We start from the raw sequence: 18,739 nt of genomic DNA on the forward strand, positions 1-18,739 counted from the left end.
AGTCTGAAACCTGAATATTTAAACTTCTGAACAAAGGAAGTTCACTGTTTTGGCTCTCTTGGCTCTTGCTTCTGCTTGCAGGCGCTCCTGTGACTCCTGTTGCAGGGCGCACACTGCCCTGCATTCTCCAACATGGCTCACGGCTATGTGGGACCCACAAAATGGACTGATTCTCGACTGAATGTACTAGACCCAGCTCCAACATGGAAAAGGCACTTTGGACACTGACCCTCCTTTTGTCTCTACTGGATGGGACGGGTTTAAGAGGCATGGGACTTTACAACCCGAGAAATATAATTCCACTCCAATAAAAACCATTCATTCTCCCATGTGATTAGAAAAAAAATATTTTTACCCTCTTTTTTTCCCCATTGATTCCCCTCTACCCCGCATCTGCCCCCCCCCCCCCCCAGGCCTTCACCACAGTATTGTCTATGTCCATGGGTTATGCATTTATGCATAAAGGTTCTTTAATATCTCCCCACTCACTCCCCCACCCCCACCTTCCCTCTGAGATCCCTCAGTCTGTACCATGCTTCTATGTCTCTGAATCTATTTTGTTCATGTTTATTTTGTTCATTACATTCCACATATGACTGAGATGATGAGGTACTTGTCTTTCGCTGACTGGCTTATTTCAGTTAGCATAATACTCTACAGTTCCATCCATTCTGTCCCAAAGGGGAAGGGATTCTTTTTCACAGCTGCCTAGTATTCCACAGTGTAAATGTGCCACAGCTCTTACCTAGATCTTATCTATTGTAAATTGCGCTGCTATGAACATAGGGGTGGACGAGTTCTTTGTGATTGGTGTTTCAGGATTATTAAGATATGTTCATAGAGGTGGAATCACTGGGTCAAATGGCAGTTCCATTTTTAATTTTATGACTAAAGTCCAAACTGTCCTCTACAGTGGCTGCACAATTCTGCATTCCCACGAGCAGTGTACTAGGGTTCCCTTTTCTCCACATTTTCGCCAGCGCGCGTCATTTGTTGATTTGATGGTAACCATTTTGACAACTGCGAGGTGATATTTCATTGTCGTTTTAATTTGCATCTCTCTGACGATTAGTGAATTTGAGCATTTTTTCATGTCTCTTGGCCATCTGTATGTCCTCTTTGGAGAACTATTTAGGTCCTTTGCCCATTTTTAATTGGATTGTCTTCCTTTTAAGTTGTATGAGTTCCATATACATTTTGGATATTAACCCTTTATCAGATGTGTCACTGGAAAATATGTTCTCCCAAACAGTGGGCTCACTTTTGTTGATTTTTGTTTTTGTTTTACAGAAGCTTTTTATTTTGGCGTAGTCCCATTTATTTACTCATTAGTTTCTCTTGCTCCAGGAGATGTATCGGCAAACGTATTGTTACCAGGGATGTCTGGGAATTTGCTGCCGTTTTCTTCTAGGATTTTTATGCATTCCCATCTTATAGTTAAGCCTTTTATCCATTTTGAGTTTATTTTTGTGTATGGTGTAAGTTTGTGGTCGTTTCATTTTTTGCACGTACCTGTCCAATTTCCCCAACACCTTCTTTACTCCATTGTAGGTTCTTGCCTCCTTTGTGAAAAATTAATTGCATGTAATGCCTGGGGTTGAATCTAGGTTCTCTTTTTTGTTCCATTGATCTCTATGTCTGTTTTTGCGCCAGTACCAGGCTGTTTTGATCATAGTGGCTTTGTAGTATAGCTTGGTATCTGGTATTCTGAACCCCTCCCAACTTTGTCTTTTTCTCAAAGTTCCTGTGGCTATTCGGGGTCTCTTTTGGTTGGATATGGATTTTTGAAGTGTCTGTTCTAGATCTGTGAAATATGCTGTTGGTATTTTAATAGGGGAAACATTGAATCCATCGATTGCTTTCCGTAATATGGACATTTTAAGGATGTTAATTCTTCCAATCCATAAATTCAGTATATTCTTCCACTTGTTTATACCTTCCTCCATCTCTTTTTGAAACATTGTGTAGCTTTCCTAATACAGGTCTTTTACCTCCTTGGTTAAGTTTATTCCAAAGTATATTATTTTTTTGTTGCAATGGTAAATGCAATTTTTTTTTTTTGTTTCTCATTCTGAGAGCTCATTATTGGTATGTAAAAATGCCATCAATTTCTGCGTATTTTGTATGCTGCTACCTTGCAGAATTCATTTATTAAATCTAGTAGTTTTTTGGTGGAGTCTTTAGGATTTTTCTATGTACAATATCAAGTCACCTGCAAAGAGTGACAGTTTTATTTCCCCCTTTCCAATTTGGATGCCTTTTAAGTTTTCATCTTGTCTGATCGCTGTGGCTAGGACTTCTAGTGCTATGTTGAATGAGAGTGGTGAATGTGGACACCTCTGTCTTGTTCCTATTCTTAGGGGAAATTCTTTGTCTTTGCCCATTGAGTATGATGTTGGCTGTTTGTCATATATGGTCTGTATTATGTTGAGATATGATCTCTCTATTCCCACTTCGGGGAGTTTTTATCAAAAATGGGTGTTAGATTTTGCTGAATGCTTTTTCTCCATCTATTGGTATGATCATATGATTCCTGTCTTTCAATTTATGTATAAATTTATTGATTTTCAAATATTGTACCAGCCTTGAATCCCTGAAATAAGTCCCACTTGGTCATGATGTATGAACTTTTTAATATATTGCTGGATCTGACTTGCTAATATTTTGATGAGGATTTTAGCATCTATATTCATCAGGGATATTGGCCTGTAATTCTATTTTTTTGTCATTTCCTTATCTGGTTTTGAATTAAGCTAAGGCTGGCCTCACAAAAAGATCTTGGGAAGTGTTCCCTCCTCTTGGATTTTCTGGAATAGTTTGATGAAAATTTATGTTAGTTCTCTGAATGTTTGGTTATACTCCCCTGTGAAGCCATCCGAACCAGGGCTTTTGTGTACTGGTAGTTTTTTGATTACTGCTTCAACTTCAGTAGTTATTGGCCTATTCAGGATTTCTAACTCTTCCTGATTGAGTTTTGGAAGGTTGTATTTTTCTAGGAATTTGTCTAAAGTTATCCAGCTTGATTGCATATAGTTGTTCACAGTATTTTCTTACAATCCTTTGTATTTCTATTGGGTCAGTTGTTACTTCAACTTTTTCATTTCTGATTTTACCTGGGTCCTGTTTCTTGATTCTGGCTAAAGGTTCATCAATCTTAATTATGTTTTCAAAGAACCAGCTCTTGGTCTCATTGATCTTCTGTATTATTATTATTTTTTACTCTGTCATTTAGTTCTGCTCTGATCTTTATTACTTTCTTCTACTTTGGGCTTTTTTTGTTTTCTCCTTCTAATTCTTTAAGTTGTAGGGGTAGATAGTTCATTAGAAGTTTTTCTTGTTTCTTTGAGGTAGGCCTGTAGTACTATGAACTTCCCTCTCAAGACTGCTTTCATTGTGTCCTACAGATTTTGGGTTTTTGTGTGTTCATTTTCATTTGCTTCCAGGAAGTTTTTTTATTTCTTCCTTGATCTCTTTGGTAACTCATTCATTGTTTAGTAACATGCTATTTAGCCTCCATGTGTTTGAATGTTTTTTTAGTGGTTCTTATAGTTGATTTCTAATTTCATGCCATTGTTATCCGAGAAGATGCTTTTAATCTTGAACTTGTACAGACTTGTTTAGCATCCCAACAGGTGGTCTACATTTGAGACTGCCCCGAATGCACTTGAGAGGAATGCATATTCTGCAGATTTTGTGTGGCATGTTCTGTAAATGTCTATTAAGCCCATCTGATCTAGTGTGTCATTTAGGGTCACTGTTTCCTTGTTGATTTTTTGTCTGGAAGTCAGTAGGGTGTTAAAGTTCCCTACTATGACTGTATTGCTGCCGCTACTTCCCTTAAAGTCCTCTAGAATTTTAAAAATAAATTTAGGTTCTCCTACATTGGGTGCATATATGTATATGCTGTTGTTGGATTAATCCCTTAAGTATCATATAGTAACCTGTCTTGTCTCTAGTTATGGCCTGGATTTTGAAGTCTATTTTATCAGCTATATGTAACGTTAACCCAGCATTTAAAAATTTTCAATTGCATGAAAAATAATTTCTCATTACTTTACTCTCATCCTGTGTGTCTTCTGTTCTGAGGTGGTTCTCCTGTAAACATATATTTGGGTCATGTTTTCTTACCCACTCTGCTACCCTATGTCTTTTAATTGGAGCACTTAATCCATTTACATTTAAAGTTATTGATAGGTGCTTATCTATTGCTGCTTTAATTATTTATGCCTATGTTTCTCCATTTCTATTTCTTACTACAGAAGTCCCTTTAACATTTCTTGCAATGTTGGTTTGGTGGTGACAAACTCCTTTAGCCTTTTTGTCGTCTGGGAAGCTGTTTATTTCTCACCATCTATTTTGAATGATAGCCTTGCTGGAAAGAGTAGTCTTGGTTTCAGATCCTTTCTTTCATTACCTTGAGAACTGCATCTCGCTTCTAGCCTGTAGTGTTTCTGTTGAGAAATCAGCTGACATCCTTATGGGAGCTCCTTTGTAGGTTACTGAATTTCTTTTTAATTTTTATTTTTGTTTAAAATATTACAGATGTCCCTTTTTCTCCCCAATTACCCGTTCCACCCCGTCCCTTCCCCCTCCCTAGTCCCTCTCCCCACCATTGTCCGTGTCCTTGGGTTGTGCATATATGCATATAAATTCTTTGGTTACTCTCTCCCCCTCCACCCTCCCGCCCTTCTCCACCCCTCTGACATTCGTCAGTCTCATCTATGCTTCCATGTCACTGAATCTATTCTGTTCATCAGTTTATTAAGTTCTTTAGATTCCACGTATAAGCGAGATCATGTGATATTTGTCTTTCCCTGCCTGGCTTATTTCACTTAGCATAATATTCTCCAGGACCATCCATACTGTCCCAAAGGGTATCAGATTCTTCTTCTTTACAGTTGCGTAGTACTCGATGGTATAAATGTCCCACAGTTTTTTTATCCACTCATCTACTGATGGGCGCTTGGGCTGTTTCCAGATCTTAGCTATTGTAAACTCTGCTGCTATGAACATCGGGGTGCATATATTCTTTCTGATGAATGTTTCAGGATTCTTAGGGTACATTCCTAGGAGTGGAATCACTGGGTCAAAAGGCAGCTCCATTTCTAATTTTTTGAGGAACCTCCATACTGTTTTCCACAGTGGTTGCACCAGTCTGCATTCCCACCAGCAGTGTACTAGGGTTCCCCTTTCTCCACACCCTCGCCAGCACATGTTGTTTGTTGATTTGTTGATGGCAGCCATTGTGACAGGTGTGAAGTGATACCTTATTGTGGTTTTAATTTGCATCTCTCTGATGATTAGCGACGTTAAGCATTTTCCTTATGTGTCTCTTGGCCATCCCTATGTCCTCTTTGGAAAAGTGTCTAAGTCCTTTGCCCATTTCTTAATTGGGTTGCTTGTCTTCCTCTTGCTGAGTAGTAGGAGTTCTTTGTACACTTTGGAAATTAGCCCCTTATCAGATACATCCTTGGCAAATATGTTTTCCCAGACCGTGGGGTTCCTTTGTATTTTGAGGCAGTTTTCTTTTGCTGTGCAGAAGCTTTTTAGTTTGATGTAGTCCCACGTTTTTTCTTTTGTTTCTCTTGCCCTAGGAGATGTATCAGTGAAAAGTCCACTACGTGGGATGTCTGTGACTTTACTGCCTATGTTTTCTTCCAGGATTTTTATGGTTTCGTGACTTACATTTAAGTCTTTTAACCATTTTGAGTTTTTGTGTATGGTGGAAGTTGGTGGTCTAGTTTCATTTTTTTTGCATGTATCTGTCCAATTTTCCCAGCACCACTTATTGAAGAGACTGACTTTACTCCATTGGATACTCTTGCCTCCTTTGTCAAATATTAACTGACCATAATGGCGTGGGTCTATTTCTGGGGTCTCTGTTCTGTTCCATTGATCTATAAGCCTGTTGTTGTACCAATACCAGGTCGTTTTGATTAGGTTACTGTCTTTCTATTGAGGTCCTTAGGTGCTTGGATGGTGGTCTGCCTGAGAAAGATGTCTTCTGCAGTATGAGGGAATCACTCAGCACAGGAATCCAGATGGCTGCCCTCTGAGCTCTATCTCCAGAGCTCACAACTCATTTCTCACACCACTGTAGTTCACTCTGCCCTCCCTCTGTTGGAGCCCAAGTTGAGTGACTGTTCACGAAACTTTGTGAGTTGGCCCTTTAAGAGGGTGTCTACATTTCCAGCTGTCTCTCCTTGGTAAAGAGAAACTGCTGCTTTTCACAGCCAGGTGACATGTGTGGGCACCTTTCTCAGTTCTGGTGCTTAGCTGGGGAGTTTAGGCCCCAGTGTTCTCAATGGGAACTTCCCACAGTTGAGATATCCCTCCAGACCTTCAGTTGCTGCCTGTGGGACCCTAGCCAGCCCTTTTGCATCTCTGCAGTTCCTACTACTTTCTATGTGGTCTCTACTTTATGTCCTTGGTTATGAGGGTGCTCTCCAGCCAGTCTTCAGTTGATCATTCAGAATGGTTTTTCTATATTCTAGCTGTAATTCTAGTATGATCTTGGAAGAGTCAGTTTAGCTTCCACTTAATCTGCCCCCATCTTGGAACCACTCAGAAAATTATTTTTCTAAAGATATCGTTAGAACACCACTCCCACCAGTAAGGAAGGATTTGATTCTCTGGAAACACTTATGTTCCTAGCACATCTTTTATTTATTTTTTCTTTTAAAGAATACTGTGTTTTAGCTTTTCTTTTTACCCTGCCTTAGGATATTTTTTATTGATTTTTAAAGAGAGGGGAAGGGAAACATCAATGTGAGAAACATCCATCGGTTGCCTCCCGTACACGCCCCAACCAAAAATCAAACCAGCAACCTAGGTATATGCCCTGAACAGGAACTGAACCCATAATCTTTTGGCGTATGGGATGACATTCCAACTAACTGAGCCACCCGGCCAGGGCTGTTTTAGCTTCTTATGTGAAATACCCATCAACAAGAAATCTTTTACATCAACCTTCTTAAGCTATTAAAATGTCACGCAGAGAGAGAAAATATATCCAATAAATATCCAATTTGGATATAGAATAAAAATATCCAATTTAAGTTATTTTAGGCATTTTTATTTAATAAATAACTTCAGTAAACAGCATTGTAAAAAGTAAACTGTTAAAATTAAAAGGCACTTAAAATAAGAATGTGACTAGTATGAAACATAAACTGCAACTCGAATAGTGGGGAGTAAATATACAGTGGTCTGTTATTTAGCACTAACTGAAAGTATGACTGGGATAGTGATAGCTGTTCCTTAAGACACAGAACTTCACATGTTCATTAAAAAGGCAAATTTACAGCTAAAACATCAAAGAAAAAGTACTGATTTAAAAAACTCTTACCTCAAAATTATAAATACATTAAATGATTACAAGTGGTGATAAAAAGCACCAGGCTTTAAATAAAACAAAATAAACTCACCCAAAAGTCCCCAATTCAAAAAATACTATGCAAATTAAGGCCTTTCGGTAAATAATGCTAAATTAAGGACTTTTTGCAGACAATTTTTCCAATACTTTTATCCAAGGCTTGAATTTATAAAGAGAAAGCATAAATGTTCCAAGTTAAGTACTTCTTAAAGTGGCACTTGGATTTTAAAGCTGTTTTGCCCTTCCTAATTATGACATTTTCCCATGGCCTTTGTAGATAAAATATTTCAAAACTATTTTATACAACTAACTCCTAAAATACTCATCTCATCAATCATGTCTAATAGGAAAGTAGTAAAATAAATTTAAAACAATTCTAAGCTAGCTAGTAAGACGTTTACTTTGAATTTTTTAAAACTGAAAACTGACATATTTGAAAAGCTAAAAATCAGTTTGAATACTTGATTAACAGAAGCTTTCATCATACTTTCACTACTGTCTTTTCAATCATTCCAGAAATATCATTTAATCCAATAAGAACTTGATTTCAATAGTCCAGGAAGAAAAGATCAAAAAGGCACAACAAGACCTTAGGTGACAAGGATAACACATCCTGTCTCAAGTATTATGTCAGTCCCTGGCATTGACTATAACATTATTTTCAAAATAATTAAAACATTTTTAGATTATACATATAGTACATTTTCAAAACCTACACAAGTAAAATCCATGGTGATATTGCCCTAAAGCTACCTTACTCTGTGACTATGAAATTCACTACTTTGTATTGAGTGTTGTAAAATTGGTATAGGTAATGCTCATTTTCCCTCATACTTCGGATTGACAACAGTTGTCACGGCACTCTTATAAATAGGATTTTCACCCTAAAAAAAGAAAAGTGAGAAAAATTATCAGTTACTGTACTAAAAATCATGTAACATTATTTTATAAAACAATATTAAAAGCTATGGTCATTTTCAGAAATCGTTTCCATTTTACTGGTCAAGATATCACACTCAATTCTTTGAAAAGGTACTAATAAAAGTTTATGTAAATATGGAAAGTGAAAGCTTTGCTCTACAGGTCTAAAAGTGGCCCTGGTATCTGGCGATTATTTCATCCTTGAGATCATCCTCTACTGCAGAGAATGTCCTCCATAGCAGAGAATGTGCTGTCACGGTTTCTCTCTTTTAGCTAGTTTTGAATACGTGTCTTAAGAAAGAATTAACTCTTTTGAAATCAACTGCCTAATTCTTAACTCTTTATTGTGCATAGAAGGTGCTTGATAATTAATGGGAATCCTTGTCTTAATTTCTGTGAGGGAGGGAGGTGTTCTCCTGAGGTTCTTTCACAAAAGTTACTGATTTAGACAGTTCTGGGTAAGGTTGTCAGTGTCATTAAGGGTACTATGCCTCCAAGTCACCACACTGCCAAATTTGCTTAGAATGTTAAAAAATAATTACCATTCTTCACAAAATAATTATTATTATTCAACACTGTACTGGTGAAGTGTTTTACTTTTATTGCAATACTATATTTTAATAAAGAGTACTGAAATTAAGTCCAGTAAACAAGTTCAAGCCATAAACACAAAAGATCTTTCAAGATACACAAATATATGCATAACCTATGGACACAGACATTGGTACAGGGAAGGCCTTAGAGATGGGGTGGATGCAGGGTGGAGGAGATCAATGGGGGAAAAAGGGGGACATTGGTAATACTTTCAACAATAAAGATATATAAGTAAAAAATAATAATAATAAGATCCAAAAATATATTGAGTGATATTTTAAGCAGAAAAATAACTAAGAAAAAAATGTTAAAAAAAAAAAAGGAAAGAAAACAAGAGAGAAAAAAAAATTCATGAGCAGCTCAGGTTAATAAAAGTTTTAAATAAAAAAGGAAAATAATATTGTACAACCTAACACTTCCATTTTCTTTAAAAAGTCTCATGCTAACTGATATATTCAAAATATCTGCTACAGCATTCTTTTTTCTCCTGTTCTTATAAATGGAAGTAGGCTTGACAGCCAAGTGAGAAATACAGCCAAATAATTATCAGAGAAAATTACTGCAGACATTTCACAATGAAGACAGAAAACTGGATCACAGCAACTATATTCTTAATAAGTTATATAGTATGAGCAAGTTATACTTTTTATTTATATCTTCTTATCTGCATATGATAGTACTGCCCATTCTTTCAAATATGCTGGAAAATAAATTACTATTTGCTTAAGTTTATTTAAAATAAATACATTAGGTAAATCTAATATTTAATACTTAAGAATTGTAAAGGAGCCCGGCCGGGCGTGGCTCAGCGGTTGAGCATCGACCTAGGATCCAAGAGATTGGGGTTCGATTCCCCGTCAGGGCACATGCCCAGTTTTTGGGCTAGGCAGCCGATCAATGACTCTCTCATCATTGATGTTTCTATCTCTCTCTCTCCCCCTCCTTTCCTCTCTCTGAAATTAATAAAGATATGTTTAAAAAAAAAAAAAAAAAAAAATTGTAAAGGAGGTATCAAAAAAACACCCAGGAAACAAAAAACAAAGGAGGAAAAACACTTACTATTAATGAGCCCAAAATATAACTTATATGGCAGAACTTACCTTTGGAGAAAAGTTTGCCTTTTCATATAGACAAACATTTATATTTATTATTTCAAAGTCCATTCAAACAAAAATCCAACATGCAAGGTTAGAGGTAAAATCAAATTATCTGCATTAGGAACCATTTTAAATTGGAGGTAAACTAAATTAATTCAAGATTAGTTTTCATTGTTCATAATGCAACCCCACCTCTACCCCAACGAAAATGCAGTCTATTTTAATCAAAAGGGTTATATTCAGAAATGAAATCCTCTGTATTCAGTAAAATTTCATCTTTGTGCTCACTCTGGAATGGCTGACAGGGGCAGCTACAGAATCGCCCCTATAAAATATATTAGATCATCCACAACTGTGGAAGATTAGGAATCCATTTATTTTCACATTAACAGTAGAGGAGGACAGACTAGACAATTTTTCAATCCACTTTAACAATTATAAAGTTGATAATTTGATTTTTCTAATGTCCCTACATAAGAGTCTTATGTACTGAAATAATTACAGTGGCTGCCCATTATACAAAATATGTTAAAACAACTGACTGGCAAACTTTGGTCCCATATCAGAAAGGTGCTTTACAAGTCAGGATTTATTTTAATCTCTTGATGCTCATTAATTTCTACTTTTTATTTTTACTCTAATTTTTCTTGAGAAAACAACTCAAAATAATCCATAGCTGTCAGTTTGTTGGGATTTCACTAATGAATAAAAGACATTGTTACTTTTGCTTCTAGAATTATCCCAAATGCTTATTTTGGCTGAAAAGGTAACATTTTAGCCAAAAATTAAGTTAGCAATACAGACATTAAGTTCACTATTATTAATAATTTCCTTCAAAGTACAATTTAACATACAGCAAAGCTGAAAATTTCACCTTTCAGTCACCTTTCAGTAGGGCATATAGAATTTTTTCTTTTATGAGAAGTAACCATATTGAAATTGTCAATATTTGACTGTTTTTGACTACCAAGGAAGGAAGGGAGGGAGGAGGGGAAGGGAGGGGAAGGGAGGGGAGGGGAGGGGAAGGGAGGGGAGGGGAGGGGAGGGGAGGGGAGGGGGGAGGAATCCAAGCAACAGTTTCCTTCTAAAAATGACTTTCTGGAAAGTATTAGATAAGAAAAAGAATGTGACAAGTCTCAGACTAACATGAAAATGGAACAACCTGGCCATATATGCATCTGACTATAATTTCCCGCCATCAAACTTAATTTTGCCATTTCAAAAGTCTTAAAATTAGCTTAGAAATAAAAGAAAAATCAAATCAGCAATGGCTTTTAATTTTATTGATACTTCCTATATGTCTGGAAATATTAAACATTTCTGTATTAGGATACTGTTATTACTTTATAAGCAAAACTAGTGTTGGTTTCTATGTAATAAAGTGATTTCCCCATTACTGTTTGCCCAACAGAGTAGTGTTACTCTAAGTTACAACAAATGTCAAAAAGCTGTAATTCTCTACAAAGAGTGATCTACATCTACCTCTTCCTAATTGGGTAACAGTCTCCTGAAGAATATGTGATTGATACCAGTACAATGTAGAGATACCATGACCTGGAGCCCAAATGCCTGGGTTTGAATCTCAGCTCTTCCACTAACCAGGCATGAACCTAGGTCAAGTTACCTAATCCTTCATTTGCCTCCATTTTCTCATGTGTGAAATAAGAAAATAGCTGGAAAAGGGAAAAAGAACTTTGGATCACCAGTCAGAAGAATTTGTTCTAATCACAATGTTTTCATTACAGAGTTTTAGGAGCTTATAGTAAAATATGCTAGAAGCATTTCATGAAAATTCAGATATAAGAATTGTGTCCACTACTGATAAGAGACAATGATAAATTCGTCATCCAGGGAAAACATAGACTCATCAAAATAGCTTAAAGAGTGATCAGCAAGTGTTATTATAACTATGAAATTTTCTAAGTTTTCGTTTAAAACTGTAATAGGACTTTTATTTTTTAATATATCTTTATTGATTTCAGAGAGAGGAGAGGGAGAAAGAGAGATAGAGAGAGAAACATCAATGATGAGAGTGATTAATCGGCTGCCTCCTGCACGTCCCCGACTGGGGATCGAGCCCGCAACCCGGGCATGTGCCCTAACTGGGAATCGAGCCCAGGCTGCCTGGATCCTAGGTCGACACTCAACTGCTGAGCCACACCCAGCTGGGCTGTAATAAAACTTTTAAAGTCTTTGTTAGCTTTTTCAAAAAGGTTGTTAGATTTGAGTATTACACTCATTCAAAAATTAACAAGAAATATATGTGTATATATAAACCAAAGGTCTTCTGCTTTTTAATAGAATATCAAGGTACAATCAAGAATAAAGAATCTCAAAATAGTTCTAGAAACAATAAAAGTTATGCGAGGTTACATTTATATATTTTTTATTTTGCTAAAAATTTAGACTTCACATTCATTTTTCAATATTTCACCCTAAAACTTACATATAATTTGTTCTATAAAGATAATACCATCTAAAGTATTGGTCTGGCCCAGCAGGCATGGCTCAGTGGTTGAGCATCAACCTATGACCCAGAAGATCACAGTTCGATTCCAGATTAGGGCACATTCTAGGGTGGCGGGCTCAATTCCCAGTAGGGGGGGCGTGCAAGAGGCAGCACATCATATCAATGATTTTCTCTCATCATTGATGTTTCTCTCTCTCTCCCTCTCCCTTACCTCTCTCTGAAATCAATAAAGGTGTATTTTTTTAAAAAAACAAAACAAAACAAAAACTATTGGTCTGTAGTCAGGATTATAACTGACATGCTGGTATCCTGTCAGCCAAAAACCACCACATCACACAGAAGACATTATTACTGACTCCTTGTTAAAGATATGAAAAACTCAAGTTCTGTAAAGTGAGCGACTCACCACTATCCTACTTACTCAGTGGAAGAGCTGGGATTTCACCCTAGTCAGTCTGACCACAAAGCACATTCTCTTTTCACTACAACACAGATGCTGCTTCTAGGCCATTACGCTTTAAAGCCCTTTTAAACACTAACTCTAAAATAATACACAAAAAGAAAAGCCATAATATAGTCATATAAATAAAGCCAGACTTTTAAAAAATAGCAATAGTGATAAAGGACACACAGTGCAATGAAAAAGAATAAAAGTTCACATGCAAAGACAGAAAATGAAAGAAAATACGAACGGTAACTTAGAGACCAGCTTTATGTCCATAGTTTGGATTCTTGAAATTATTAATAGGACTCTTGTAAATCGGATTTTCTTGCTAAAGTAAAAAAAATAGTTTCTAATGATTTCATCAGAAAATTGACATAGTGTTTAAACACTATAAAAAAATTTTTACTATTTTGCTAACTTTACTATTGTTATACTTCTTAAAATTCATTATTTTTTTAAAAACCCAAGCAAACTGTACTAGAATGCAAATGACTAAAATTCATTTATAACTTAAAAATACTGAAAACTGTCACAGACTTCCTATTTCAAAATATACACAAGGGCCAACATCTGGCTACCCCACCTCCGACTCCAAATTTCAAAGGCCTAAATGCTAGCACCAACTTTCAGAGACTAACAGCTTTTAAAATTTTTTTATAAAGCAAGGTTTACTGAGTTATAATTTGCAGAGGATAAATATATCCTTTTAAAGTACAGTTCCATAAATTCTCAGATGCATAAATACACCCACAATCAAGGTCATCCCAAGAAGATCCCTCATGACCCCTTACCCCCATTCCAGCCCTGGGAAACCACAGATCTGATCTCTGCCCCTATAGCTTTGCCTTTTCCAGAATGTCACATAAATGGAATCATACAGTAGTAGCCTTTTAGGTCTGGCTGCTTTCCACTTAAGGTTATTTGTTGGGGGAAAAAAGAAAAAGAAAAATTTTTCCATTGAATAGGATTCTACTTTACATGAAGCAGAAAGGCAGAATAGTAGATTTAAGACCAAAATTACTAAGAAAATAAAAATATTGACTACAGTAACCAGGAAATACATTCTATAGTATTTTGTTTTAATGAAATATATTTAAGATGTTTTGTTTTTCACTAGATGTGAGTTCTCTGAATAACGAACTTATGGAGGAATAAAACACTTAATGAGGACTTTAATAATCAGTTTTAGAGTTAATAAACAAATCTCAGAAGTGTTACATTTACTTTATGACTGACCTTGCTCTTTAGATGTTTTGCAACTTACCGTGTCCCACTTGGCATTCATTTTTTCCTTTTCGAATTTGGCAAATTCCCTTCTGTCATGAATTATCATTAAAAGCTTCCAAATCAGCAGCAATGCAAGGCCAATGAGAACAATTCCAGCAACCACACCAGCTACAATTGGAATGATGTCTGGACCAGTGGGGCACTCTGTAAAGTATGAACAAGTATGAACAAAAGACTGAGCACACCAGGGATTAATGTGTACAGAGTACAGCCAAAACTACAAAGACTGAGCAGTCTCTTATAGAAAAATAAGTGAATATAGACTATCCCAAAGAATCTATAAAAAAGACACTAGAACTAATGAGTTTACAAGGCCACAGGATACATGATTGATAAAAAATCATTATGTATTTCTATATAAGGAAATTTATTTTTACATATTGGAAACTGAATTTTAGAATAGTATCTTCTACAATAGCTTCAAAAGTCATAAAATAGCTATGTATAAATCCAACAAAATGTGTGCAACATTTGTATTTGTTAAAAATTACTAAACACTGATGAAAGAAATTATTCCATGTTGTGGGACTGGAAGACACATATTATTATTATTATTTTTAAATTTTGTTTAAAATATTACAGATGTCCTTTTTTCTCCCCAATGACCCACTTCACTCCGTACCACCTCCTCCCCAGTCCCTCTTCCCACCATTGTCCATGAAAAGACACAATATTATTAAAGTATCAATTCTCCTCTAATTTGATCATGCAATCCCAATCAAAATCCTGGCAGGATTTTTGTAGATATCAGCATGTTAACTCTAAAATATATAAGAAAGGCAGAGAACTAAGAAAGCACTACAAAAACACTTTTGGAAAAGAACGAAGTTGGACAACTCACAATACCAGACTTCAAGAGTAGTATAGAGCGACAATAACTGAGACAGTGTAATATTAGCTAAAAGACAGTTGCATAGATTAATGGAATAGAATGTAGTCATAAATAGGCCCACACACATAAGGTTATCTCATTTTCAACAAAGGTTAAGAAAGGTCAGTCTTTTCTACAAATGGTGCTAGAACTACTAGATATTCATATGCAAAAACTAAACCTCACTCCATATACTAAGATTAAGCCAAAAGGGGTACAGACTTAAATAAATAAACCAAAGCTATAAAGCTTCTAGAAGAAAACACAGGAGAAAAATCCATATGAACTTGAGTTAAGCAAAGAGTTCTCAGATAAAATAACAAAAGCAAGATACATAAAAAAAAAAAATTTGGTGAACTGTAAATGTGTAGTTCAATTAAAATTAGAGGTCTGCCCAGCCGGGCATGGCTCAGCGGTTGAGCGTCGGCCCAGGATCCAGGCAATCTGGGTTCGATTTCTGGTCAGGGCACATGCCCAGGTTGCGGGCTCGATCCCCAGTTGGGGACGTGCAGGAGGCAGCCGATCAATGGCTTTCTCATCATTGATGTTTCTATCTCTATCTCTCTTTCTCTCTCCCTTTCCTCTCTTTGAAATCAATAAAGATATATTTAAAAAAAAAAAAAAAAAAAAAATTAGAGGTCTGGTCTTCAAAAAACCCTGTCAAGAAAATGAAAAGACAAGGAGGAAAAAACTGGAAGACACTACTGCAAAACACAAATCTGAAGAGGCAAAGCAGTACAGAGACTTTAAAAACCAGTTTTGCTCTTCCTTATATAAATAACATATGCTCCCCAAATCCATTCCTAATATTTATCCAAGAGAAAACTTATAGTCCCACAAAAAATCAAAGCTATATTAAAAAAATGCACAGAAACACCAAAAAATGTTTTATCTCCTGAGAAGCTGAACAAATTCACACTTTATAGTATTCTTTAACAAATTATCTTTTCCAGTGTCCCAGCCTATTTCAAGCTCAAAGTTAGATATCATCAATAATGATATAACTCTTACTGAGTACCTACTAAGTGTTGGGCATTGTGCCAAGTGCTTTGTGTGGATTATTGCACTTAATCTTCAAACTCCTCATAAACTTAAAACTTGTGTTCTCTTTTCCTCATTTCTTATATAGTTAATTAAATACTATTTTAAACTTTGAGATTAAACCTGTCCCAACTTGAACCTAAAATCACCAAGGTGGAAGCCATTCCTGGTTATTAAAGGAACTGCCAATAGGCCTAAGTAGTAGAATCAAGACATAAAAGAAAAATAATAAGCATTTTGAAATGATCAGATTTCTACCTGGAGTTTCTACAACATGTACAATGGCCTCATTGTTCCCATTCACTGAATATGTGAAATAGAACCAGCAATCGTCAACATCCTTCTCCTTACAGTGGGACAGGGGATTGACCTGGCCTGGCTGGGGTAATTTGTCCCGACTTTCAACCTTGGTAATGTTAAAATGGGAACATTCCAACGCGCACGTGTCTTTCTTTTCTCCTTTATTGAAGGCTCTGCACTGAACACATTCTCTGTTAAAACACAAATTATTACATTTAAAATTTATTACTTAAAATAAATATTTGCTTAAAGATTATTTTATGGTCTAGACTCAAAATCTGACCAAATTAAACCAAGAGCTATGAAAGATTTGAATAAATGAAGAGGCATCTGACATTTCTCAAATGAGAAACGAAATATAAAGATGCTAGTTTCCCAAGTGTAACTATAATTTATTACAGGTCAAACTAAAATCCTGAAAAAGAAAATAGTAAAATAAAACTTGCCCTATCAGATATTAAATATATAACATAAAACCAAAGTAATTTAAACAGTGTGTTACTGATACAACAGTTCTTCAAGGGGCAAAACCTTCAATGCTAACTAACAAAGGTTATCACACAGGTTGAATTATATAACAAATTCAGATCAAAATAACAGTATCATCCTCATTATGACACATTTCAACATCATTGAACACTAGCTATTGAGAAAAAAATTTTAAGATTTAAAGAATGGTTTCTGTGTGGCAGACAGCTTATTTACAGTATAAGCTACTGTAGGTACAGTTCTAGATCTAGTGATGATAGGGCAACAAACAGTAAATACCAACTATTTCAAGCAATTAGGAATACTTACTTATGCTCAGCACAAACGCCAAGGCAGGTCTGACACATCTCACAAGTTGGCCCTTGAAACTTGGGATCCGTGCACTTACAGGCACCGCACTCACAGATGCCCCGGCCATTGCAGATCTGTCCATTTGAGGCCATGCAAAAAGTCGTGTCCAGAGAGCAGTCACACGCACTGCCTGTGTAGTTGGGGTTGCATTCACATACACGACACTTGCAAACACCTTGTCCTGCAATAAAAAATATCATTTCTCATAACAGTGGTAAAACATAAAAATCAGGTAATTGACTTAAAAGTAAAAATAAGCAGTAATGCGAAAGAAAGTGTATCTAAGGGATGAATTGACCCTCAGTGATGTCCATTTTCTATTTATTCACCAAGCACATTGAACATTTTTATTGTATTACATGGGAATCACATTTTCTGATCCCTTTCTCACCTCCACAAATTAAGCCGTTGGATCTATCACAGTTGAAATTATCACACTCGCAGAATTTGCCAGAATAAATTTCATTTGTATTATCCCTCTTCCTACAAACACACTGTCCACAGACACATTCTCCATTGTTACTACAGATTTCTGAACTGTTTTCTTTCCTGCAGTAGGCATCCATATCTTCACTGTTAACTTCATCTGTGCTACATTCACAATGTCTGCCAACACGACCCTCATTGCACCTAAAGAAAGAGTCCAAAATTTCAATCACATAAAAGAACAGCAAGTTAAGCTGTGAGAAACAATGGGAGAGGAAATAAGACTGTGAACAATGTCTTTAAAGCTACAATTATATTACATGGGAGTGTTCATATACACAAAAGTGTACATATGCACACACATACCAGCCATTCAAGTTCATATGGAATAGATGCAAGGGTCTAGGGAAAGAAACTTTCTTCAGAAGAGTAACCATTTTAACTAAAATGAAAATATAATCCAGCAATAAACAAGTGAATAATACATTTGGAAATAGGATAAACTTAAAGAGTATGTTATGTTTACGAATGATACCCTATTACATTTGCTATTCTAAAGGTGAAGTATTCTCTAAATTTAAAGCCATGGTCCAATTATTAATCTCAAAAAGTACAGTAAAGTACAATAAACACATCCCAAAAGTGCATGGAAGTTGAAGAAAAACACTGAGCATATCACTTGAAAATAGAAGTAACATACTGTTTAAAAATAAATGCATCTTATGGGTCCAGACTTTTTAGACACACTGTATATTTTTAAAACACCTAATGCTTATAGATAGTGAATACAATAATTCTGTATCTGGTAAATATATAAACGGAAGGGAGGCAAAACATTTTCAAGATAATCTTTTTAGTTAAATGATATTTTCCTAAAAATGGATCTATATGAATCAGGATATGTACATGAAAAATAAAAATGTAACATTTTAATTGCTATTTAGAATAGTAGTTAATAGCTGATGATGAAATAATGCCATTTATTTTTCTCATGATTAACATCCTTAAGAGCCCAGTCATTTGGGGCTGACATTTAATCAAAATACTCTCCCCGTTTCCTATTACTCTTTTA

General features: G+C 35.7%; 1 protein-coding gene across 2 annotated transcripts in view; it reads right to left on the reverse strand.

Moving 5' to 3' along the window:
* Positions 1 to 7,053: 7,053 nt before the first annotated feature.
* ITGB1 (integrin subunit beta 1) overlaps positions 7,054 to 18,739 on the reverse strand; it is a 45,597-nt gene continuing 33,911 nt past the window's right edge. The window contains exons 12-16 of one of the 2 annotated variants that reach the window (XM_016197158.2): positions 17,633 to 17,871; positions 17,200 to 17,422; positions 16,360 to 16,592; positions 14,167 to 14,333; positions 7,054 to 8,259 (exon numbers count right to left, since the gene is read on the reverse strand). In XM_016197158.2, coding sequence (XP_016052644.1) covers positions 8,194 to 8,259; positions 14,167 to 14,333; positions 16,360 to 16,592; positions 17,200 to 17,422; positions 17,633 to 17,871 — 928 coding nt within the window. In that variant the 3' untranslated portion in view covers positions 7,054 to 8,193. Of the gene's footprint in view, positions 8,260 to 12,686; positions 13,231 to 14,166; positions 14,334 to 16,359; positions 16,593 to 17,199; positions 17,423 to 17,632; positions 17,872 to 18,739 lie in introns of those variants that run through there. The other variant, XM_087823872.1, reaches the window with a different exon arrangement.

Source organism: Miniopterus natalensis, chromosome 1 (assembly GCF_054644295.1).
Source record: "Miniopterus natalensis isolate mMinNat1 chromosome 1, mMinNat1.hap1, whole genome shotgun sequence".
NCBI classification, from domain to species: Eukaryota; Metazoa; Chordata; class Mammalia; order Chiroptera; family Miniopteridae; genus Miniopterus; species Miniopterus natalensis.